General features: G+C 38.7%; 2 protein-coding genes across 2 annotated transcripts; both read left to right on the forward strand.

Moving 5' to 3' along the window:
• The first annotated feature begins 953 nt into the window (after positions 1-953).
• On the forward strand, positions 954-4,197 carry yars2 (tyrosyl-tRNA synthetase 2, mitochondrial). The gene is made up of 5 exons (XM_030772167.1): positions 954-1,741; positions 2,360-2,527; positions 2,806-2,961; positions 3,405-3,575; positions 4,036-4,197. Exons 1-5 carry the CDS (start codon positions 954-956, stop codon positions 4,193-4,195), a joined length of 1,443 nt encoding a protein of 480 aa, XP_030628027.1. The 3' UTR covers positions 4,196-4,197.
• Positions 4,198-6,187: 1,990 nt separating this feature from the next.
• cdkn1bb (cyclin dependent kinase inhibitor 1Bb) lies at positions 6,188-8,948 on the forward strand. The gene is made up of 3 exons (XM_030771595.1): positions 6,188-6,889; positions 7,298-7,428; positions 8,472-8,948. Exons 1-2 carry the CDS (start codon positions 6,436-6,438, stop codon positions 7,414-7,416), a joined length of 573 nt encoding a protein of 190 aa, XP_030627455.1. The 5' UTR covers positions 6,188-6,435; the 3' UTR covers positions 7,417-7,428; positions 8,472-8,948.
• The last annotated feature ends 16,283 nt before the right edge of the window (positions 8,949-25,231 follow it).

Genomic DNA, 25,231 nt, shown 5'->3' on the forward strand with positions numbered 1-25,231 from the left:
ATTAATCTTGAAAAGCACAATTAAGAGGAACTGTACTTTGTCTTATATCCAATCATTTTTAGGAGCAATAATCATAAAGGAAAGGCTAAGCGCATGGACATGTTATTTAGGAGTTTTGGAAAGAGAGCTGAACTAAACCTGGACCTGCCTCCACTTAAATGTTAGTGACTAAAAAGATTGGGTCTAGGCAGATCTACATAACGGTTAATCAATTTCTGTCTCCATGGAACCACAATGTATGTGGAATGCAGCTCTAACTAAAAAAGTACATCCAGTTGACCGAATGAAGACCCTGCCAGAATTCTGACCAGCAGTTAGGAGAGCAAGCTATATTATGCTTTGAACAAAAGAATACATGTATGGTAATGCTACAGAAGGACTGCCTTCTCCAAGCCCAACCAGTTCAGTAGTACTAGATCGTATTAATTTATCAACACCTACTGGATGAAGCTAGGTATCAGCTTTGGCTTGGGTCTGGAATTAATCGATTTAGTAATATTTTCCTCCAGCAGGCCATAAAAGAATCTGGAGCTCCACCTGCTGGTCTTAAGAGCTACATAAAAGTCAACTTATTTTAAATAAATAAATAAACAAGCTCAAAAACATTGCTAATTCAATAGCTGTAGTTTCATTGTCACCCAAAGTAATCCAGTACCGATACTGGACAAATACTGCGCTGTTTCAGCAGGGCTGTGGTGCTCCACGCTACAATTAGCATTTTATGGTACACTTATGAATTATAGGTATTTCTTATTCCAAAACATTAGTTTATAATTACGACTAAATGAGCACTCATACAGACATGCACAAACCTCTCTCTATACGCTTGTATAATACGTTATTTAATTTGGCCTAATCGATGTTGACAGGATGTGTACAGTGGATGTGATGAAAACAAATCATCGACAGAGGGTGCTATACGTTTTGGCTTCTATTATGTCACTCCTTCCAACATGGCGGCGCCCATCTGTCGAAACTGGAGTTTTGTGCGGCGGCATGGGTCACGTCTTATTCTAAAAAGAACCTTACCATTTTTTAGTCCTGAAGACAAATCGATCCGATCTGTGTCGAGCAGAAGTGGCATTCTTTCGTCGCTGTGTCAGCGTGGCATTTTGAAAGAGTCCTTCCCAGCAGATGCTGGTCAAGTTGAACTCCCGACGCTGCTTCAGTCGGGCACGCAGACCGTGTACTGTGGTTTCGACCCAACAGCGGACAGTCTTCATGCAGGAAACCTGCTGGCTATTATCGGTCTGCTACACTTCAGAAATGCGGGCCACAATGTCATAGCTGTCATTGGAGGAGCCACTGCCCTGATAGGAGATCCTAGTGGTAAAACTACAGAGAGAGAGCGCCTGTCACCTGATGTCGTGGAGGAAAACTCCAGGGGCATAAGGGAGAGTTTACAGCGAGTATTCACAAACCATGAACTGTATTTTTGTAGCGACCCTAAAAAGCTAGGTATGATGTCGGTAGTTAATAATGCCAGCTGGTACAAAGACTGGAGTGTAGTTTCGTTTCTGTCGGAGGTTGGCAGGTATTTCCGAATGGGAACCATGCTCAGCAGACACAGTGTACAGTCTCGATTAAAGAGTTCAGAAGGCATGAGTTTTACAGAGTTTTCGTACCAGCTTCTCCAAGCCTACGACTTCTATCAGCTCCACCAGCGGCATGGTTGCAGAATCCAGCTCGGTGGGACAGACCAACTGGGTAACCTGATGTCTGGCCACGAGTTCATTCACAAGTAAGGTCAGCCGATTCAGGCACACCCACTCGAAGCAGCAGTGAATTACACTCTGTAAAATCGTTTGCCTTGTTGGTTAAGTTCCTAAAAAAAAAAAAAAAAAAGAAGCAAGGTAGAGGCATTACTGAGAGATCTTTTTCATGAGCTGAGAATGAGGTAGTTCAACCTGTCTGAGTAATTTTATTCTGATAATTAACTCTTAAATTGTTGTGTAATATGTGAAGATCATTAAAACATGTGCAAATCCAATACACAAGCCTTGTAAAGCGAAATAGCCTCGACTAGAGCTGAAATGCCCTAAGCTGTTCCCTAAATAATGACCTATGCTCAGGCTTTTGTCTCAGGTTAGAGGGACTCATTTAAGGAATCGAGTGACTGGCACAGTTCATTGACCCATTAAAAGATTCAGTGGGTTTGCAGTCTCCCAATGTATAGTGAGCAGATAGCTGAAAGGTTAACCCAAATGCCTGTATATGAAACAATTCACAAAGAATGACTTGGAATGATAGCCCTACTTTATGGATACTCTCTCTGTGTACAGCATTTTACTATATGTATCTGAAGACATTTAGTAATAAGGTCAGTACTGTGGATTTACACGGTTTCTATCCCATGTAGGAAAACAGGAGAGGAGGTGTATGGTCTCACCATCCCCCTGGTAACCACTTCTATGGGTGACAAACTCGGGAAGACTGCAGGAAACGCAGTCTGGCTGAACAGAGACAAGACATCTCCCTTTGAACTATACCAGTATTTCCTGAGGCAACCAGACAACAATGTGGAACAGTAAGTGCAAAGACAATCTACAGATTCAGTTTTTTAATCCATAACTGTTATTTTTGTTGTAATTGTATTTAGTGGTCTTGAGGGAGTCATCCACAGCTAGACTGCAACCCTTTTGGAACAGAACACTACCCCCTTGTGGTAACATAAACAGAATGATAGAATGCTCAACTTGTTGTTACTTTGTATATACATAGTAATTATTTCTGTTTTAAATTGTTTCATCCTTGGCAAAATGATACCTTTGAGACTTACATTTGCACTTTTCTCTGTTTTTGTAGATATCTTAAACTATTTACCTTCCTGCCTCTAGCAGAAGTGGATAAGGTTATGGAGCAGCAGAGAGAGGATCCAGGGAAAAGGATAGCACATAAACGTCTAGCTGCGGAGGTCACCAAACTGGTCCATGGCAAGGAGGGCCTGGAGAGTGCCAAAAGGTTACAATGGCCATTTTATCGCTCAAATAAATACTGTATCCTTGAAGTGGGAACACTGGGTTCCCTCATTCACTGTGAGATTCTATTTTGATGGGTCAGACAGGTGTGAGTCTTAGCCAGACTGTCGATTCACAATGAGAGCGTAAGATTTTCAATATCTGTCCATGGGATTTTTCCTGTAGGGATCATCTATACTATGTTTAGAGGTCCTTTTCGGAGAGCATAATATTGTGTGAAGAACTGCACCCGCACTGCTTTTCCTCAGTTTTTAGATCTTATGAGTAAAGTGACTGTAGAAGCTGCAGGCAGTATTGCGTCTGCTACTTTTAACACCATTTTACATATTCGCTGTGTATCCTACATAAATAAAAAAAGTCCTGTGTGTGTGTGTGTGTGTGTGTGTGCGCGCGCACACATATGTGTGTCTGTGTGTGTTTGGACAGGTGCACGGATGCCCTGTATCACAGTAACTTGGAGGCTTTGCAACAGATGAGTGATGAGGAACTGCAGGAGCTCTTTAGGGAGGCTCCATTTCATGAGTTGCTACTGGAGCCTGGCACCACCGTCCTGGATGCTTGTCGTCAAGCCCAAGCCATCCCAGATGGAGCCCGAGGGTACACCACTAAAACCTGTTTATTGCCATCGCTCAACTACTGCTTCCACTTTATAATCAGTATTTCCAGAATAAGTCATATGAACTCCAGAAATACAATTAAACTGTTGTGCAGGTTCAATTTGTTGCATGTAATCTGAAGGTACGTTGTAGCAATTTATGACTATACAATGATGTACCTGTTCAGTAAATATGCATTATAATCATCCATCCGCATCCAACGTTGAGTACCAGTGACTAGGAAATTAGGTGCACTAAAGTCCCAGGACCTGTTGTTAAGAGTGGTTAATTTCTGTTAGCCATGTTTGCAAACATAACTGTAACCTGTTCATATCATTTATATTTACAGTGTCTGTTAACTGCTGCATTACAAATACCCATATCAGTGACTGGCAATACATTACGAATTTTACCTTGCTGGAAGTTTTAAAAAATCAAGGCTTTTGTGCTTTCTGTAACAGGTATCACATGATCACACAGGGCGGTGTTTGGATCAACCATCAACGGACAGACATCCCAGAACAAGTGCTGATCCCAGGTCAGCACATCCTGTCCAACGGCCTGTCCCTTATCAGAGTAGGCAAGAGAAACTTCTACCTCCTTAAATGGCTTTCTGTGTGACAATGGACATTTTACATTAAGGATTTTGCTCAAAGTATGACTTGAAAGGCCTGTCTATGGGGACAGCTGCTAAGAAATGAACTATATGTTTATGTGAATTAATGTGCTGTATATGCATTCCCTTTACATAGCGCTGTTTACGGTAAGGAAGCATTGGTTTGTCCAGTAACTCTCAAAATGACTCATGGAAGAGCTCTTGTGCATATTTAAGAAGAATATTTAAAAATAAAATGCCATTCAGTGTACTCGATGATCATGTAAGAGAATGGTGTCTGTGCTGTGTGTAAATGATCTGTCCACTGAACTCAAACAAGAAATGATGAGATTCCAAATACTGCCACCAGATGTCAGTCAAGGCCTTTTTCAGACTGACTGTGCTTTGGCCATCTTTCATAAAACCTTTTAAAATCATCTTTTCACCAAATCCAGACCTGAGGATCTAAAGACATACACATTTCCCTTTAGCTCAGTCTATCTGATTCAACCAACTTGGGCAGAATGATTAGTTGCTGTAAAAAATTAGAGTGTTAGTGCTTGGCTTTAGCAAGACTGTTATTCTGTGGGTCACCAGTATTACAGCCAAGAGACCAAACTTCAAGGTTCTGTAAACATAAGTACTATTTGGGAAATATTATGATCTTTGTCTCACAGCTTTGTAAGGTTTCATATATGTAATCTGCAGGAATTCCTTCACTGTAAAGGCATATTCTGTTTTTTCCAAATAATTTGGAATTTGTAATAAAGGGTGGAAATAAAATTTCAATCTGTGCAGTTAACAAAAAGATCTCTTTTAAGTGAACTAAATTAGTTCAAAAAACAGAATGGTCAGATCAGTGTTTTGTTTGTTTGGTTTTTTTTTTTTTAGCTCCAGTACGTTCTAATCCTTCAGTCCTCAAGACAGTGTAATTCTGACAAAGTACAATCACACTTTCATTAACTTGTCCTCTAATCATCAGGCCTTTGGCTAGTTCACCCGGGGGTGCTGGTGCAATCTAGAGTCTTTGGGACTGAGATTAAGGAAATGATTGTCTAATTCACCCATTGTGAATCAATGTGTATTCCAGCAGAGTAGTTGGTAATGAAGAAGGCAAAGTGACACAAAACTCTGAGCAAATGATGTCATATTTGCACTGTCAAAGTTTGCTTTAGGCAAGGTAATACATAGTATCCACTTTAAAGGATTTTTATTGGTTTGCGAGGGGCTGTTGGCTGAGAGATAAGAAAAGACGAATAATGTTAGTTTTGTGGGCATCACTGAGTCAGTTCTTAAATAACTAACTGCAATGCATCAGGGTTAGTTCGATGAGAAATCCTTTATATTACGCCTGTCATTGTCTGATTTTGCCATCGTCTCCACTACATCTCTGATCAAGCAGTTTCTTCTCTCATGCTCTTATATCAACGGTGTAAACGTTATCAAAAGTTCTACGATGTGTTCTGTCAAGATGTGCCTCGTTACGTTTTGCTGCACGTTCACTCGCACACGTAGTTTGGAACTAGACGTGCGCACCACCAAAACGTCTTAAGTCAGCCCAAATCTTTCAAGGTCTATCATATCATACATCACAAAATAATGGTAATGGTATAACTGCTTTATTTGACAATAACAGATTATCAAAGTGGCCCTCAGCTGCAAACTTCCAGGATTTAAACCTAAGGTGAAAACAAACTACTCTTTTTGGACGTCAGCAACAAAAAATTATTTAATTATTTATTGACAAAAGGGCGAATACTCCGTTTACCCCTGACGTCCCAACCATTCATGCACTTTTCATTTTCAAAGATAGTACACGACTACTACAACGTCGAACACAGGGGATGTTCGCTTTGGTCTCGACGCTAGAGTTTATCTCGAGAGGGGCGGGTCTATCTCCGTTAACCAATGAATACCCGTCTAAGTTTAAATAGCTTTCTGCGTCAATCATTTTTTTCTCCAGTCAGCCTCTCCTCAATCGCCATATTGGGTGCTGAAAAGGCTTGCCTGTTATTTCTTCGCTCTTACTACGACACAAAATTGACAGGAGTGGCCATCGCAGCTGCACTTTGTTTTGATGAACTGTGGAGATTAGCCTAATTTTGTCTACATTTCCACATTCATTGATATTATTTTCAGTTCTGTTTTTTGCATGGCATGCATTTGTTTGTGGTGACTTGTTACTTCATTCCTGTGTTGGATCGCGTTGAACCCGGAGGAAATATCTGCGTTTGAGCATTTGGTTGTTTTTTTTCATACGGTGAAAATGTCTGATGTTCGTCTTTCAAATGGAAGCCCGACCCTGGAAAGGATGGAGGCGAGATTGTCGGATCACCCAAAACCCTCAGCTTGCAGAATGCTTTTCGGGCCGGTGGATCACGAAGAGTTAAAGAGGGACTTAAAGGGACATTTACAAGAGATGGCAGAGGCGTCGTTAGAGAGATGGAACTTCGATTTTCTAAGTCACAAACCGATTCAGAATGGGAGATTCGAATGGGAGGAGGTGGATTGTAATAGTATACCAAATTTCTACAGCGGTTCTGAACTAGAGGGCAAAGGCATTTGCACATCTGGGAATAACAATGTAGATCTTAATGGGAATCATAATTGCGTGGTGGTGGCTCCGTCACGGCTAACTGAGACGAACGCGGAGAACTGTGAAAGTCAAATGGACTGCAGAGATCCGTGTTTTGGACAGAGGAAACGACCAGCATGTCATGGTACGAAGATAACTGTGTCGGCTTCAAGGAGACTTTTTTTTTACTTTGTTCTTGCAGTTAGTCAGTGTAGCGGTGATATCTGTTTAGACCGTAGACCTCTTTGCGTACTCAGCGAAACGATCATCTAGCTGTAGGTAGCCGTATATGTTGCTTTAGGTTACATCTAGTCTGTATTTGTCACTTCTGACTTTAGTTCCTACTTTACGATCATGCAGGATAATCGTTTATTGGCACAAGTGCTGCTGTTTGAACGGATACAGTGTAACGAGTCCATACCATTGCTACGGCGTTCCTATGCTTAAACGCCAAGTGTATATGTTGGTAGTTACTGTCTAATGGAGTTGCCAGTTTCCCCACGCACATGCAGCTTCACAGTAAAGTTTTGTGTTCTTTTTTTTCTTGTGTCAGACTCCTCGTCTCAAACTAAACGGTCACACACAAGTTTGGATGAAGTTACCTGTTGCTCAGACTTGACACATATGGTAGAGCACACACCCAGGAAATCGAGCCCTCCAACACAAACGTAAACATCATATAAGGTAAGCATTTGTCTGACAATCACCCTTTATTTTGTTATTTTAAATGTGTTTTTAGAATATCCAATGATCAACTGCGAGAAAATTGCCGAATCGTTCACACCTGTCCATTTGTTACCAACAACAACAAAAATCTAAGAAAGATGCAGTTTCCTTGTTTCACGCTTTACAGTTCGAACGCACACCGCGTACTGTGTACAGAACACACACCGCGTACTGTGTACATTTTTACTTCCACGTACCTTCTCATATGGGGTTTTATATCAAGATATTTGTGGACACACGCTGAGGGCTTTCTACAGTTACTTATAAAATCGGTTCCTGTATATGTTAGACCATTGACTTATTTGAAGTAATATGTGTGTTTGAAGTAAACACACGATTTGCTATGACACGGTTAAATGTCAAAATCACTGAAAATACGCTGAAATCCAAATGCGGCATTAGCTTAATAGTTTCGAGCGTGCTACACGCTGTCAACTTTAAATTGCCTGGCGCTGTGATCTAGCCTATACGTCTGATATATTAGCGTAGTGTTGACTCTCAAATGGATGGCGACTGAAAGGGTTAACTCATTTGCACGGCGGCTTTTACTACAACCACTACTACGGCGAGGTTGAGTTTCCGACCAACTGAAAACATGCCTCTACTGAACAACAGCATAGTAACACGTCAGCAGCTACTGCCCTCGCGAAGGGCCTTATTTCCTCAATGTGCAGACTGTGTAACAATGGAAAAAGTCAAAACAATTACACAACACTTCATTGTTCAGTTTTACCGATCTGTCGAGTAAGAAAGTGAATTCTTTAGTCACAGACATATGAGGAAATCACACACGTAAAAATATTTTAGAGCTATGACTGCAGGGAACACCGGTCTTCATTTATGCTTATATGTCGGCACTTTGTGCACCTCTTTTAGCTCATCATTCTTCAAATTATAAATAATTATTGACTATATTTTTAAGTGTGTGTTTATGCGTATGTGTGTATATATACTTATTGATTTGTCAACTTCATGGTTTTCCTATTTACATTCCCTTGCAGAACTGAAGATCTCATCTTCCCTTTTACGACCTCAGTGCTTGGTGAATTAAAGAGGAGCTTCACGAAAGACAGAAAAAGAAAGGATAATAATAATAATAAAAATAATAATAATAGTAATAATAAACATATCAACTGTCCAGTGAATGGGGACACTGTACAAGCACTGATGTAAACACTAAAGTTCTGGCACTCAAAAAGTAACTGCCTGTAAAGCAGTCAATGTAGCAGTGTGCAATTAGGTTTTATTTCCTTTTTTGCTCATTTTCTTACTACCTGTGTATATATATATTTCCTTTACATATGTAGCACATAATGCGTATTATGGTTAAAAAAATCCTCTATGGAGAAGGTGTGAATTTGATTGACTTGAAGAATTGCAGTGTAGTTTTGTAATTGTTTCCAAAATGCTGTTCATTTGTTTTGTTTTTGAAGGCAGTGTGTCCCCTTTTGGAATGATTATAAATAACCTTAAACCTACAATCTTACATACGTATTGGTTTCTTCAATCATTTAAATAGTTCATAATCAGTATATTTACTGTACATAGCCCTACATCATCTGGGTGCTATTAGGTACATTTAATGACTGATGGGTCAGGTTGGACTAAAGCATCTCAAAAAGTCTGTAGTCTTTATTTTTTAATCAAACAAGAAAAATGTCACAAAGACATTCTGCTATGTGAAATAGGTAATCAAAGCAACCTAGAATGCTGTGTTTGAGTATACACTTCTACATGTAACTCAAAACTCAAGGCCTTGACTTGGATATCAGCCGAACAGTGACAGTCCTTTTCTGAGCTAAGACATAAGGTCACATTACAAAGTATCAACAGTATTAATTCCACACAAGGCACTTGCAGAGAGACACCATTGTCCCTCAGTTTTCCTTATTTATTTTGTCACGTGACAATGTTCAACGTTTGAGTGATTTTTTTTTCCTACTGATGACAATTATTAGTTTCCTTTTCATTTCACTCATTCACCCTCGATTATGCAGTCTTGTGTAATGCCGAGAAAAGGGCGTCTCCCCCTTATGTACCCTTACATCTGTACACATCTAAACCATTCTGTGATTTCAGTGTATGCTGAGACATGATGCATAACTATTTATAGTGAAAGAAAATGTTAACCTTTTATTTCACACTGCCAGTGTATTTTTGTAAAACTTTGAAGTGTACCTGTGTACATAACTTTGTAAAAACACTGAGAAATTAAACTAACTTATTTATGTCAAGCTTTTTTTATCTAGAAAAATGGGTTTTGATCACGGTTATCCAAAGTGGCATTTGAGTTATTATTTTTTTACATGCTTATTTTGGTAGTTTTCCTTTATTTTAACAAATTGTATAAGGTTGCAAACTGAGCCTGACAAAATTTTGAGATGTGCGTTTTGTAATGTATGGTAATAAGATGTGCTGCAATCAGTCATTAAGAGAATTAAATTATGACAACCCAATTGCGTTCCTTTTGTAGTGATTGCACTGGTACCTCATTTTTATTAAGGTCGTATTTGTCAAAACGTCACTCAACAACGCCAAGATTGAAGTCGCGCTATAATGATAGTATTGCCTTACAACTTAAGAGTATCACTGAGTCTAAGAGGAAACAACACGCTTTATAGTAAAGTGTTTATGAGACGCCGCCCATAGCCTGCTCAGTGCGCAAAGATGCATCAAAATGTTATTCTGTTAGTCTGTATAAATGCATGACACCATTGCACGTTTTACACAAATACCTTACCTGCAAGTATAGATGAAATTTCTACACAACTTTTACAGCGGTTTACAAAGTTACTAAAACTTGAACGTTTCCAGGACGCTGTAGTGCATGGATCAAGATTGAAGATTTAATTAAATCTGAGATCACGTAGGTATCAAAAGCACAGTAGACCTGTTAAGTATAAAACATATTCATGTGGCATCAATAGACGCTAAAAACCGTTAACGTCTGCAGACGAATGATGAAATACAATGCTATGTTTCAACGTCGAAATTGACTGACAACTGGGACATCCAATCAAATCTACACAATTGAAAGTTTACGACTTGTATCAACCAATGACATTCGTCTGACGGGAGATTTGAAATGAACTTTGAAAATGCTGCATCGTAAGGATTACTGTCCTACAATAATATCTTTCTCGTTGATACACACATACACACACGAAAGCAGAAGGGTTGCTGCCGTTTAGACAATGCTGTACCGTTGTACACAATGTCACTTTAATTTTAAAATCAAAGTTAAACTGTTTACAAGGAATCAACGCAAGATCACTGAGAATCTGTAGTCAATATAGTACTCTTTTTTTAGGTCAGGCAGTAATGTTTTGGATTGCACTGGGGCGTTTTACAGGGATTCAAACTCCAGTTGTAGACACCGATTATGGTGAGTAATACACCGTTCGTTAAGATCAGAAGGCATTAATGTGCAGAGCTGCATGGTGTCAAAATCTGTATTCGTTAGAGTGATACTTGAAAGCTCACCTTTTACATATCAGTAGGATTTCTTCTACGAGATGTAACTTTAACTGTTATGATCAATACTACCTTCTATCACCCTGGATGAAAGTCTTCTGAATGTAGTCAAGCGGAAGATAGTCTTTTTGTGTTTTTGTTACCGCTTAGCGGCATCAGGTAAAACAACTGGAAGCTGGACCAGCGGCGGTGGAACTGGTGAACATGTCTATAGTTTTAAAGTGTTATCCAGGTTAAAATATCAATCTATAACAGAACGGTTTTCATCTTAGGCTGCCCACTTTATTGCAGTTTGCATATCAGCTGGAAAGCAGAACTAATTTGATGAGACCATAACAACAATGAAAGACTGCACATTACTGCACCTAATACTAAAGCTGTGGAATATAATACCACTGGTACTGTTACTTCGACTACTCTAAGCCTAACACCATCACAACTAGCTTCCATAAAATAATACATTCTGCATTAATTCTGCACTGTTGCATACATTTAAACAAAATAAGCCCTGAGCTCCATGGTCTTGATAGAGTTAAAATGTAGACAAACACAAAAGGTGAGAGGACTGAACATAGTGGTGGGGAAAAGACATTTTGGAAAACATATGATTTAGTAATTAAATGAAGTCATTGTGAATAATCCACTATAGAGAAAAGTAAGTATAACCATGTGCAATGTACGTAGGGTAAGACTTATAGGCCCAAAAAAGCGAAATAAAATTTTAGATTAAGCCTAAGTGGAAATATAGGAAGGAGTTTTCCCCATCACATAATTATAATGGGTTCTATGCCTTAATTAAGGCCATAGATAACATCAGTGGTGTAAATACTATCTTGACAAAAGCCTGAACTTGATGCTTTTCAGATAATTGACAGTATACACTGATGTGCACTTATGCTGTATTATTGCCATATTGATACATACTATTTTTTGAGTTACACTGCACAGTATTTTAGATATTACATTTTCAGTCAGCTACACAAGGCTGTTTTTTTTACTTAAAAAAGAAAAATGTTGAAGGCCCCTCAGACTATGTGAAAAGTGTAGTTTGTTGAATGTTCTCATCAGGGCATCTGTATGAATATAAAACTGGAGACGAAAAGAAACATGGTGCAAAGTGAGAGAATTCTTTGCCCTCAAACTCCTCTGTTATTTAAAAAAAACACATGTTGCAAAACCACTGGGAAACAGCGATGCCAACGCTACTTACATATGTAAAAATTGAGGAATATCCTTTGCACAAGACGAAAAGTAATAATAATTATTTAATTTGTGCGAAAATATCAACAGTTCTGTGTCCGTTTTATTTGCCCATGTGTTTTGAAGAGAGGACCAACGTGAATGAAGTATACGTGGGCAGACTGCAGCTATAGCTCATCGCCTGTCAGTTCTGCTGCAGTTTTGCCACTGTCATGTAGCAGTGAGCCTATGTTGTAAACACTTTTTCCAATCAAGTTCTAATACTTGCCACAGGGCTTCAAAATACCCTATTATGTTGCAATAAGAGGTGTGACAGTGCCAACTAACAGCTTAAGTCTGTAGTGTTCACAACCGTAGTGTCTGTTTGATATTTCCTCCGCTTTCCCTTTGGCACTTTTTTTGGAATGTGAACCAATAATTCGGGAAATGGGATTTATCTGTCCGTTATAATAACATGGTTAGCCTTGATGACATTTGACTATAAATAGACATGTTATGACCTGCTGATGAGGAAGACTGTTTAGGATTGTTGCAATGTAGAGAAATTAGGTTTTTTTTAAAAAATCATTACTATCATTAGCAATTTGAAACCAAAGCTACTACTATTACTATGTCATCATATTGCCAGAAAAGTACTTTAAATTAAGTGTACCTTTTTAAATAAAATGTCTCCAGTAATTTTAGATGACAATAACATTTATCCATAACTAAAATCTTAGGGGAAATTGTTATGCAGTATCTAGAAATTTACCAAATGAATCTTTTCTTACCTCTTTTGGAGTACATGTAAATTTTCCATTTGCCTTTGTAATTATATGTAATTTCATAATTAGAGCCAGTTAAGACACAGTGGTCTTTGGACATGTGATCAGTAAACCATGCCAGGAAAATGTCTCTATTAATCATGTTTAATTGCATGACAAAATAGTTTAGAAAATTTAAAACACAAAAAGATTTAAGAGTTATTTTACAGCCTGACAATCAGTTACACATACTTACGTGTGTTTGAGTGTGTGGTTGTGTGTGTGTATGTGAGCCTGTGTGTGCATGCACGTATGTATTTAAGCTGTTTATGTGTGTAAGTTTAAGAGTCATATTATATTGAAAGCAGGTTTTCCACACAGGTGTGGTTCCTGAGCTAATTATGCTAAGGACGTTAAAATATGCTCATTGCAAAGGGTTGTAGCAGGTATTCATATACAAAACACATGGTTGAGCACACAGTGTGGTTTTTTTTGTTGTTGTTGTTGGGTTTTGTTTGTTTTTTTGTTTTGGGGGAATCGTAATGGACATGGGGGGGGGGGGGGGGGGGGGGGGGGGGTTGGGCAAACATAATCTTTCTAGTGCACAGAAATTGACTGCCTGTGTCTTGTTAAGGTGAAATTATTCGCTGGATAAGAATTGTAAAATAACATACATGTTGCTTTAGCTTAATAAATCGGCAAGAAGGGTTGGAATAGTAATGTGAACTGCATTTCATTGCACGTGATCGCCCGTGTGAAAATTATATATGAACATTATGTAGTTTTATGCAACATGTTTACCCTTGTCCAAAGGAAAATTCTTTGAAATATATACAGAAGTGTACATATAAATATAAAAACAGTAGAGTACAAATACTTGTTCTCTTACACACCTACTCATGTATAAAAATCATGGTTAGTCCAAGGGGTCCATTATTTTGGCTACAGTGGCTAGGGGAAGAGATCTGAGTGACACTGAAACAGGTGTAGTTCTTTGGTCATATTTGCCCGGAGCTTCAGTGATGATACTGCTGAATTTCCTAATGTCTGATGAGGAACAAAGTTGTAGTCATGCACATTCAAAGGAAAGACTGCATTATTGGAGTCAACTGTGGCTGAAAGTGTCTACTCTTTGACTGCAATGTCTGTACATTGGTTCATAGGCAAAAGAGATGAGCAACCCTGAATCGGTTGACAACAAAAATCAGTCTTGAGCATGAGCCTGCAGTTTTGTCAAAAGAAAAGTCTTTTAAGATCTTCAGAGGCAGGGACTATGGTTGAGCTGTAGCGCATAAATCACTCATTGCCCCTATTGTGACCAAAGTAGGTCAAAGGACATAGGCCGTGGAGCACAGTCATATGGACAGTTGAGTTATCCTTCATGTTGCTCTCGACAAACAGATGAGTGCCTGTTTTGTGCATGCTAAAAGAAACTGTGTGAAAGTACATTTTCCTGGCTTGGTTTAGGTTCACTCAACTCTTCAGAGGGCAAAGATAAATGCCAATAAATGTAGCGCTGCTCTTAGTGATCGTTTTCATCTTATGACCAAGCATTTTAGCCCGACTGGATTAGTCTCTCTCAGGACGACAACACCCCCATCCAGAGGGCAATGGAAAATAATGAAAACCATATACTATAGTGGCCTGTCACCAGATCTCAGCCCAGTGGAACACCTGTGGGAGATTATGGGAAGGCTTATCAAATATTGACAACAGGCCATACATCAAACATGAACAAATTTATTAAGGATGGAGGGTGACATGACAACTCTGATACCTCCTGGCTGCATTCCCAATGAACTCATGTTCCCAACTACAATTTAAAGCTGGTCCCCAGCCACTCACTCTCTGTTGTTCACTTCCTGTTTCTTGTTCTGTGAATATAAAATCAGCAAAAGGAGCAAGGCCTAGATACTGTTTTTTTAATACTCATCAGTAACAACTAACTGCCCTATAGAGGCTTTGCTTATGCATCACTCAGTGTCATAACTGAGCCATGTTTATTTTTGCCACACCCTCCCCCACTGTAGTGTAGTACTCAGTAGACTGATGTTAGAGGAACAGTATTACCTTCATACACTATCAGCCTTATACGTCAAAGTAGCAAAGAGAACAGCGTAGGTCATGCAAAAGGCTAATTACAGTTTTTTAGTTGTTTAGATGTATTTCCTTATGCAGTTTCTGTCATGTCTGTGAAAGAGAGATAAGTTCTGTAAATGAGCATAAGTCACAATGAGCACAAACTACAGCAGAATTTTGTTGTGAGGCAGGCCTATCTTAGTGGATTTGGGAACAGTTATTCAGTTTAACGACCTTTTTTGTTGTATGTTTGTTAATTATATCTTTCTCTTTCTAACTGTGACTTAATCTTGAACCATGATAGCTCAGCCTTTTTTTAATGCACTGTTGGTTTATAGCACACAACTGTCATTGAATCTAGGCCTATTTTATGAATATTGTGCAGCTATGCTAGTTAAGGTATGACACGCCAAGCAAATAAATAAATAAATTCAAGCATGTAAGACATTGAAAAGTAAACATTAAACATAAAACTGGGAACATATGGCAAGTAACACAATTTTTATTTCTCTAATTCATCTTGTACAAATTTAAAATAAAAGAGAGCGCTGTTTAATTTTTAAGCAGAGTGAAGATTTTGACAGTACAAAAAAACAACATCGATTCATAGATCCTTTCTTTTTTGTTCTATCTACACTGTAGATTAGCTTTGATGACTCTGAGGGTTCTGAGATCTGAGGGCCTAAAAACATTGATTTTTCAGTGTTCTTCTCTCACCTGCCTGACTGCACCTGCCAAAATGACCCTAGGGTAACCTTTGCAAGATGGCTTCATCTAAACCACTGCTAACAACTCATTGCATCTCAGTCTCCTTCTCAACCACATGACATACCCACAAAACACGAACGCTGCTCGCTCAGTTGTAGATGACAAAAAAAAAAATTAAGGGAGAGATGAAAAATCAACAGGAAGACACCTGCAGCAGCTCTTTGAGGGCTCTCAAAGAGCGCAGGTGCATGACCCCTGTCTGTCTGTCTCTCTCTCTCTCACTCTCTCTCTCCCCCCACCCTGGTTGGACCTCCCTTTCTGCAAGATTGGCATATTGTTTTTGTGTGTGCGGCTTTTGTGCACCACACCATTGTTAGACACTACTGCTCAGCACTGTTGTGTCTGGGGCTCCTACCCAGACAAAAGCCTAGTCTGGGAGTCTCCACCCAACCTCAAACACAGGAGAAGGCAAAGACTAAGGGCTACATTCAGAAAGGGGAGGGTACTATATTTGGGTTGAGTCTGCCAGTGCCTTTTCACAAGTAATGGAGAGTTTCTCATTAAAGTCCAATAAGCCATGAACAAAGTCAATAACAGTCGTGAAATCCCAAAATACATTAGCAGTGTTATAGGACTGTCTGTGTAACTTTGGAGACCGTCTACAATATTTTTATTGTAGACAGCCCCCACCCCCGCTCCACCACCACCACCGAAAAAAATCTGCACTTACCCATTTTGTACTTCTGCACTTACCCACTCTTCACAAAACATTCTGAATCTGTGATATTCTCAGTGATTGTAACTGTTATTTAATTATTTATGAATTCAATGAGATTAGAATTTGAGGTAGAAAATGCAGAGTTTAGGACACTTTTAGGCCATAAAATATGTACTTTTCATTTTGGTTTTAGTCCTGAACTACTTGATAATCAACATATTGGCTAAATCAGGTGTACTTGAAGAGGCCTTAAAAATTAAACAGGGCAGGATGACTTTGAAAGCTGGGTTAAGAAAAGGTTACACTCATATTTAACATAATTTGTAGTATGGCGTGAAAGATATTAAAGTCAAACTGATACAATAACAGGCAGATGTATTGTGGCTTTTTGTATGGTTTATTCTTGTTTTTGCTCAGTCTCTATTTGAAAATACCGCAAGAGAGATCACACATCAGTTTAGTGATGTTACAAAGCTTCTTCTAGGAATGAGATTGGTACTTCCTGGCATATTTGTGAACGCCATTACACAACTGTTCAGAGAAACAAATTTCCCGGTAAACATGTTAGAGGTTTTTCAGTTTATGACTTAAAAGTAAGTTCAAGATCATTATCACATTAACCTCCTTTCTTTTTCTGTCTTTTGAAGTCTCAAATATTGAAATAGTCAAACATATATAATCAGAACCCCAAAACGATGCTTTAAATAAGAGTCAAGAGTCAGACAAAACTCAAAGGCTGTGTCAAAGCTTCTATTCAAACCTTGTTCAGAGTTTGATTCTCTTAGAAATTTCTTGACTTTCTGTACTATATTGTAATGCCTCTGTGGTTAATAATTTCATTATTGTAATGTGCACAGTGTGTGTAGTACTAGGGACAAGGTAACATCGTGGGCCATTGAGAACGCAGTTTCCTTCTTCATTAGGTTAGACCAGCCTTTAGCTGTTTAACTGGTTTAGCAAGTTGTTCAGGAGGTAGACACTCAGTGTAGTGAGAATGCTGTTGTATAGTATCATTTAAACTTCTCAAGTTTATAGTTTTTCCTGTTCTCTTTTTTTTCCTATTTGCAGATATTTGGTAAGAACAAAGGAAGCCACATAAATGCATAAGCAACCCTAGAGCAGTGATTTCACATATTTGATGTAAAAGATGTATTTAAGGACGTGGTAAGTTAACTTAAGATATGTTTAGTTAAAATGTTTTTATTGCAGAATTATATTTATGTGATTGGCCCTTAACCAAAGAAGCTTTAATAGGTATTTTCCAACTGACATATTCCTGGCATAAATTTAGCTAAACTACTGAGTTTTCATAGCTTTGTTGCAAGAGTGATGACTTAAGAGATGGAACTTCTCTGGTTAGTTTTAGAAGTTGCTTACATATGTTTTATGAAATTTAAGAACAGACTTCTCCAATTATTTTAATTTTCATTTTAGATCATTTAAGTTTTTCAATAAAATGAACTTGTATAAATACAGTGTTAAAACTAGGCCTTATTATCAAAACTCTATGAAACAAATTTTCATAAAAAAAGGAGAAAGTAAGTGCCTTGAAACTTTTACTTGTGTTGACACAAATAGATGAATATGCGTTTGTGTTAAAAGGTTCACCGCGATAAGTTACCCTTTCCTATAAATGACAACCTACGCAGTTAATCGAAAACCATGAGTTCCTCCCTCTGTTTCCTCCAGCTGACCACAACGGACGTCATGAACAAATCCCCTGGCAAAACTTGGCCTTCGAAAGGAAGAGAGAAGTGAAGGTGAAATGATTAATGCCCATTGACAAATGTGTGTAAATGTTCGTTCTACCACCACCCAGGCAGAGACCTAAGGAGGTCCGTGAACTCATATAGCTGTGTGATGTTGCAGATGTGTCCAGGCCTTGTTTGCTTTGGGATGATTGTAATGCTTATTAGATGAGTGCACCTGCAGGTAATCAAAGAGCCTTTATATGTTATCATGGGAAATCTGCTGAGGCATGCAGATGAAAACATCCAAAACAACCCTGCTAGTGTAAGTCCTGATCAGCCCTCACTCCTTGCCTTCATCCGCCCAACAGTTTGCCAAGATTCTGAGAAAGTATATAAAATTGTGTTTAATGTGTATCTGTTCGTGTGTGTGTGTGTGCTTTGTAGCTTTTAAATGTTTTAATTGGATTTTTACCTTTAACTGGAAATAAATATTTCTGTAACTGTCTCAGAGTTTATTCTTTCAAATTGTTTGATGCAAGTATTTTATTTCATTGGATTTTTCTTCTTCTTCTTCCTCTTCTTCTTCTTCTTTTAACTTAATTTAATTTAATTTTTTCTCATGGCATCATCTATATCTAATACCCATCATCATTACGTTATAACACAATAGCATTCATCTGAACACTGTGTGTGTGTGAGAGAGCTGGTATATATACAGTTATATGTACCTCACTATATATATATATATATATATATATATATATATATATATATATATATATAAGTGTGTTTAGATTTTCTGTAATCATTCTTAGAATGTGACTGTTGCAGACACCAACTGTCGCACTGCCTACTACATGAGTGTGAAAAATAAAATGAATAGGCTGTATATTTGACTTATACTGAGTTGTTGCGCTTGTTCTTTTTCCCCCCATTGTGCAGTGCATGTTGCAGTGTAAGGTACACTGCCTGTATGGTGAAAACAGTGCAAGTGATTTTCTTAATACAGTAGTTTCTTGCTTAGTACAAGAATGTCTTGGGCAAGATAGTGTCGCAGGGTGGAGTGTTTTGTAAGTATTACTTGAGTGCGTACATAGTCTGGTACCACACAGCGTGTGGCAATTACTCAGTTTCCTATTAATCAGCTGCTAATGCATATATTCTGAGGAAACTCACTTATGACACTTGCTGAATTGTACAAAAACCATTTTAATAACGTGACCTCCATCTGTTTTGACGTCAATGAAACCATGGGTTTGGTCATAATTCTCCATCTAAGGCTTGTTTTGTACAGCGGACAGAACACACACGCACACACACACCAAGAAGAAAGACTCACGCGTGATGATCTTTGGGCCTTACACTGGTTCACAATGAAATGTTCAAAAGTCATGTGATATATACTGTAAGGTTTTAAATGACAGTGACATAAAGACCTTGTTGCACTTGAGGGTTAAATTGGAAAAATATTGTGACAAAAACAGTGACAAAATATCCCTAGCATGACATCATATTTGGCATTTCAAAAGGAAATGCATCACCTGCATGTCTACTGTTACCTCTTTTCAGAGTTGCTTACAAGTTTGTGGCACTTTTATTCCTTAAAGGGAACAAGAACTTTCCTTTTTACCATTCAAAACGTTAGTGCAGTTTGATGCTTTGCAGTTGTGGTCTACTGGCTTGCCTCACCAGATCTTCTCCAGAGACTAAAGGTCTGCAGCTTTATGAACAAGACTAGGAGTTAAGGAAGTGGCATGACCAATATAAGGACTGTTCTCATAGTCTCATTAAAAAATCTCATCTAATAAACCTAATTTGTAATGATTGTAGTTATTAATTGAATGTGGCCAATAGGAACAGTGTTGCAGTTGTGCCTGATGACTGAATTTTGAGTGGTTTCTGGAGGAGGGATTCTGGACAATATAACAGTGAGAACTTTGTATGAAAGTGGGGGGCACAAGGAGGAGGTGAGTTTGCAGAGGCAGCTAGAGAAGGATAGTGATGTGGGTAGCTGTTTTATATCATAGGAAGCTGATTGGTGTAGCTTTGAGGGACTGTCTAAAAAGTCTCATCTCAAACTTTCATTATAAATAAATGTATTCAAATTGAGTTCACTATCATGAAATATATCATGGAAAACGTGATGCTCACAGACACTGAAAACCTCATCTAATTCCTTCCATTGCACTTGTAAACACATATAGAAAGATATAAGAAGCAGGGTAGAGATGCTCGCTGTGTGTTCAACACAGACTTGTGCATTAAAGCAGCATTAAGTACTCTGCCTGTGCACATTACAACTGTAAACATGTTAACTGAAATTAATGAAAAATAAAAAAATTCTAAAGTTTTAGTAATGTATTATTACAGTTATATTCATTATCCCATGGAGAGTCATGGGACACAAGCAGTTATGAATAAAATATGTGAACTTAAAGGGAGTAGTGGCATATAGACCCATCTTTGACCTTAATTGACTTTAAATTCTTCGCACCACAGACTGTTTATTGCCACATTCTGTTAAATCTTGCTCTACTTTTTCTAAGAAATAGTCTGATTCTGAGTAGGTAGGATCATCTTGACACAATAAATGTACCATATCAGATTTATGTCAGCAGATAATGCTAACCACCAGTGATTTTATCACAAAACTAATTGCAATATCAATATGACGAAAAAGAAAAAGAAAACATAATTTACGGCTGACAGAATCGTCAACTAGCACAACTAACTAACTAACACAACTAGCTTCTATAAAAAAATAAATAAATAAATAATTTAAGTTTAACAATTAATAGCCTATTTCCTGTAACTACATAATCATAAATTCTGTGTTTATTTTATTTAGTTTTATACTAACATAGATAGTAGGTCAACACATATGCATATGACTATGTAACACTGCAGAGAAAGATTGTAGAACAGACCAAAAAAAAACTGAATAGAGCCCTGTGTCTAAGTTGTCTGGTGTAACTTTGACACAGGGTTGAAGACTGGTTGTCTAGGCATAATAAAAGTTTTCATGTAATGTTATTGTACGTTATTCTTCCAACGTTAGTGTTGATCTACATTATACAGACCTACTTCAGATTTTAAAATATGAGTCTAAGTATGGTTACATAAAATGGATGGTTGTATTTCCCTTTGTATAAGTTCCACATACAGTAGTAGTGGACATTTAAACTGTATTTAAATCCAGCAGCTGTGAAAACTGCTGTTTTGTGTTTATGTATGTGTGTGGGTGTGTGTGCGTGTGTTTGTGTGTGTTTGTTCATGTGTATGTGTATATGTTGCCTCTGCTGAGGCCTGAGTCTTACATGACCCACTCTGGTCTTACAGTAGCTGGACACTGCAGCTGTCCCCTGTGCCTTTCATATTGCCCCGGCTGGCCAAACCATACAACTGAAGTCCTTCCAGTTCCTGCCTGGCATTCTTGGACTGTCTGGGGGAAAAGTCCCCAGCAATGTGACCTAGTTCATTGCTCAAGTTCTCTCCCTTTTTTACATAATGACCTCAAACTCCGCATCTCAGCAGCTGCTGAAAGATAGACTGGAGCACTAGACTCAGCCAAGGTTTTGCAGACAGCTTTCCTTGGAAATGAAAGTACATGCTGGTTAAAAACTCAGGCCTCTTGCCACCTCTGATTTGGTTGTTTGTTAGGTACACATGGCTGCAGGAAATGGACATGGCGAAAGGTGAAAGGGCAAACCTAAACCTTGGATGATCTCTTCTGTCAGGCTCCTGTAAGGCTAAAATCAGAAGATTACTGAACTGTGCTAATGGAGGCACTGCTATCTATTCTGTTGTATAACTTAGGAGAAAATCTCCTCTTCTTCACCTGGAAGACCTGCTTTTGTTCTGTTGAAAAGGGCATTTATATGATTTAATCATTAGGTGGCAGTTTCAATATGGTTCTATCATTACACAAACAACCAGTGTAAATCTGCTGATGGAATCTGTTTTCGTTTTGGTGAAAGTCAAGTAGTCAGACAGTGGCCCCAGCGACAGAGAACAACAACAGCCGTTCGCCCAACTGTTACAAGTCCGTCACTATTTAGGGACCACAAGAGTGCCTTGGCGTCAGCTGCTGTGACACTGTTTGTGTCCACCCCCTCTTTCCCTCACACCTGTTAACACACATATCTGTTTTCAGAGGAGTCTGGTGGCCATCTATGAGTCTCTGTGTCACAAGTGGCCCCACGGACACTTGGGGCCCAAGTGACTTCTCACCATGAATGTGATGGAGCACTGATCTCAGTTCAGCAAGTCTGTGAAGCAGGAAACCTCTAGTATGGATTGACAGGATATTCTTCAAAGGTCAATCGAAGACCTCTGGGTTGTGAACAAGATCTAAGCTAAAGTCACAATGTGCAGGAGTCATCTACCGTGTTGCAAATGCTGATGCTTTTGTTCTATATGAGACAGAGTAGGGATGTCGGGGAAAAGAATGTTAGTGTCATTCTAGAGACTAATTCAACTATGACGTGGAACACTCCCTTAAGATTAAATGAGGTTTGTAAGGGTTTTGTTTTTGGTCTTGTCCCATCTTCCATCTTTGCCCATGAACTTAGGATGACCTATCCTATCCGTGTTGAAAACAGTCATGGCATCACGGTAATGATTTTCGGGGTTTACAATGTTTTACTGATCTGTAGTAGGCTTCTATTCTCTCTCACTCTTTCCCCTAACGCTTTTCTGAGAGGACCAGTCTTCCTAGTTAGGTTATGATCAAGTGCTACAACATCAAAAACTCTTTTGAAGTAGGGAATTTCTCTCAAGTCTCCACATGAAAGCAGCATAGTGCCTTGGTCACATAGAGCAGACTCTGTAAACACTGCTCATGGTTCTTTCTCAAGGTCTCCCCCTGTTAGTGACATAAAACAGAGGAAAGGACAAAAGCAGAATAATATCATATGTTAAAGGAGCTGCTTCCCCTGTAATTGACAATGGCTCCACATCAGGGCCTTCTCTCTGACTCTCTCCTCCCATGGGATCTCACTCTGTGTTCTGGCTCTGTTGATCTTGGGACATCCACCGTATTTCTTGGACTTTGAAGGAAAATTTAATTGAGTTGTTATTTGAAACCTTTCTCTCTCTCTCTCTCTCTCTCTCTCTCTCTCTCTCTCTCTCATTCTCCTTCAGATTTCCTCTTTCAAATGGCATTTATGGAATGCGGAGTTTTAAAATTGCTATGGCAAACATTTTCAGAGACTGACAGCAAAATATCTCAGAATTTTAAACTTTGGGTTGTGTGTCAAGATGATGGTGATGATGATGATGATGATGATGTAGTTCATCTTTTTTTTATGTATTGCCCTGAAATCCTAAACCAAACACACAGAATGGGTAACTTTGTAAGGTAAGCATACCATTAGAGACTTGAACCAGTCAGTAAGGAGACAGTATATAGAAAAAGAAGACAAGATTTAGAATATAATTAAATACATATTTCATTTACATCAGGCCTCAAGAAGGTAATGATTGTAAATCACAAGTACATCCAATCCATCAAACATTTTGCAATTTACTGGAATTATTTTGCAGCCAGGACATTCACAATCAATGTTCCAACACATGATATAATAAATGTACAGTAAGGCAATGCTACAGTATATACATGTCTTACAAAACTGTACAGGATAGTGGGGGGATGGTATGCAAGAATCTGATGTTCTCTGAATGAATCCCTCACTCTGAGATCCTTTAAAAAAGCAAACATGTCTAACAACTGCTACGACCAAACTTAAGAGTGTCTGTGGGAAAATGAATGAGGAGGGAAGAAATGGGAGCTTTATACTCTTGCCCAAACATCTCTCTTTCTATCAGCTCTTTGAGTTCGCGTCTCTCAGGACAGGCAGGATTGTAATTGCGGTCAGAGTTAAGTACACATGGCAGTAAAATACAGCTTGGTGATTGTTGTCCATCTTCAACTGGCAAAATCCTACAAGGTAAACATGTGGAGGGAATATAATGATTCTTGGTGGTAGGCCCTAACTCAAATGGTCATGCTGTGCTCTCTCTCTCTCTCTCGCTCTCTCTCTCCCCGTCTTTCTGTGACCTGATATTGCTGCTTCGTCACAGAATAATTAATTGGGCCTCTAGAAGCCCACTGTTTAAATTTTCGACATATTTTCCAGGGTTTCTCTTCATTATACACTCACTCAGGCTAATCTGGTCTTGCCAGGAATGCAGCACTTAATTAGCTTGAGTGTGAAAAATAATCAGGAACCTAATGGGTAAATTTACTCTAAATCTACACACTGTTTGGTGGGGCCACTGAAAGAAGAATAATAAAACCGTTTTAGAATGGAGGGGAAATTCTAAAATGAATATCTGAGAACGCCTTGGCACACCACACTGGATCACACATGCAGACACACACAGTCAGAACTATTATTTTCTTTATAATAGTACACTGAACCCTGTCAAGATTGTTTTGTTATTTTTATGAGCTAAAATGTAGCCATAAATCAATGGTGGACTAATTCCTTAGTGTAAATATTCACTTGAACACTAGGAATAAACTGTTGCAGGCAGTGGGCATTCTCTCCTGCTCTGTCTCGATGTCACTTGAGCTGTACCAACAAACAAGCCTCCAGGTAAAAAACACTGGGATGGGAGGAATTTGTTACTATAGATGTAGCCATTGTGCATTAATGTGAATCAACTGTTTTTTTCTGTTTAATTGTTTAGCCAAACTCAATTCTTCAGCCTAAACACTAGTATGTTATCAAGATACGGTAGATTTGATAAACTTTTCCCCTTTGCTAGATGTTAACAGCTAGATGTTGAGTGCAAAGCTTAAATATCACAAATAAAAGATACAGGCATGTAAGTCTAGAGGCCTAGGGAGACTTGCTCATGCCCATTGTTAAGTATGCTGAAAGAAAAGATCTTTTGAGCTCCCGTGGTCCTCTCAAGAGGCCTAAACCTCTCTTTTTCGCCACCACCTCTTCGTCCCTGTGGCATTGGAGAGTGGAGCACAGCAAGTGTTGGTCACTGTTGTTTCCAGGTTGTTGACAGTCAAATGAATTGGGGAGCTGAAGGCCTTAGAGGGATGGAAAAGTGAAGTTCTCCTGGGTGATTGCCTCTGCAGTCATTACTATCAAGTTTTCTTTTTGTTCTTTTATTTCGCCTGGTCAGTGCTG

Source organism: Chanos chanos, chromosome 4 (assembly GCF_902362185.1).
Source record: "Chanos chanos chromosome 4, fChaCha1.1, whole genome shotgun sequence".
Taxonomy (NCBI): domain Eukaryota; kingdom Metazoa; phylum Chordata; class Actinopteri; order Gonorynchiformes; family Chanidae; genus Chanos; species Chanos chanos.

Bases quoted from the DNA above. Each gene is read 5' to 3' on its own strand.
- yars2 (XM_030772167.1), top strand. From the start codon at position 954: ATGGCGGCGCCCATCTGTCGAAACTGGAGTTTTGTGCGGCGGCATGGG. The intron at 2,962-3,404 runs GTTACAATGGCC...GTGTTTGGACAG, and splicing joins GGCCTGGAGAGTGCCAAAAG to GTGCACGGATGCCCTGTATC. The intron at 3,576-4,035 runs GTACACCACTAA...TTTCTGTAACAG, and splicing joins ATCCCAGATGGAGCCCGAGG to GTATCACATGATCACACAGG.
- cdkn1bb (XM_030771595.1), top strand. From the start codon at position 6,436: ATGTCTGATGTTCGTCTTTCAAATGGAAGCCCGACCCTGGAAAGGATG. The intron at 6,890-7,297 runs GTACGAAGATAA...TTCTTGTGTCAG, and splicing joins GAAACGACCAGCATGTCATG to ACTCCTCGTCTCAAACTAAA.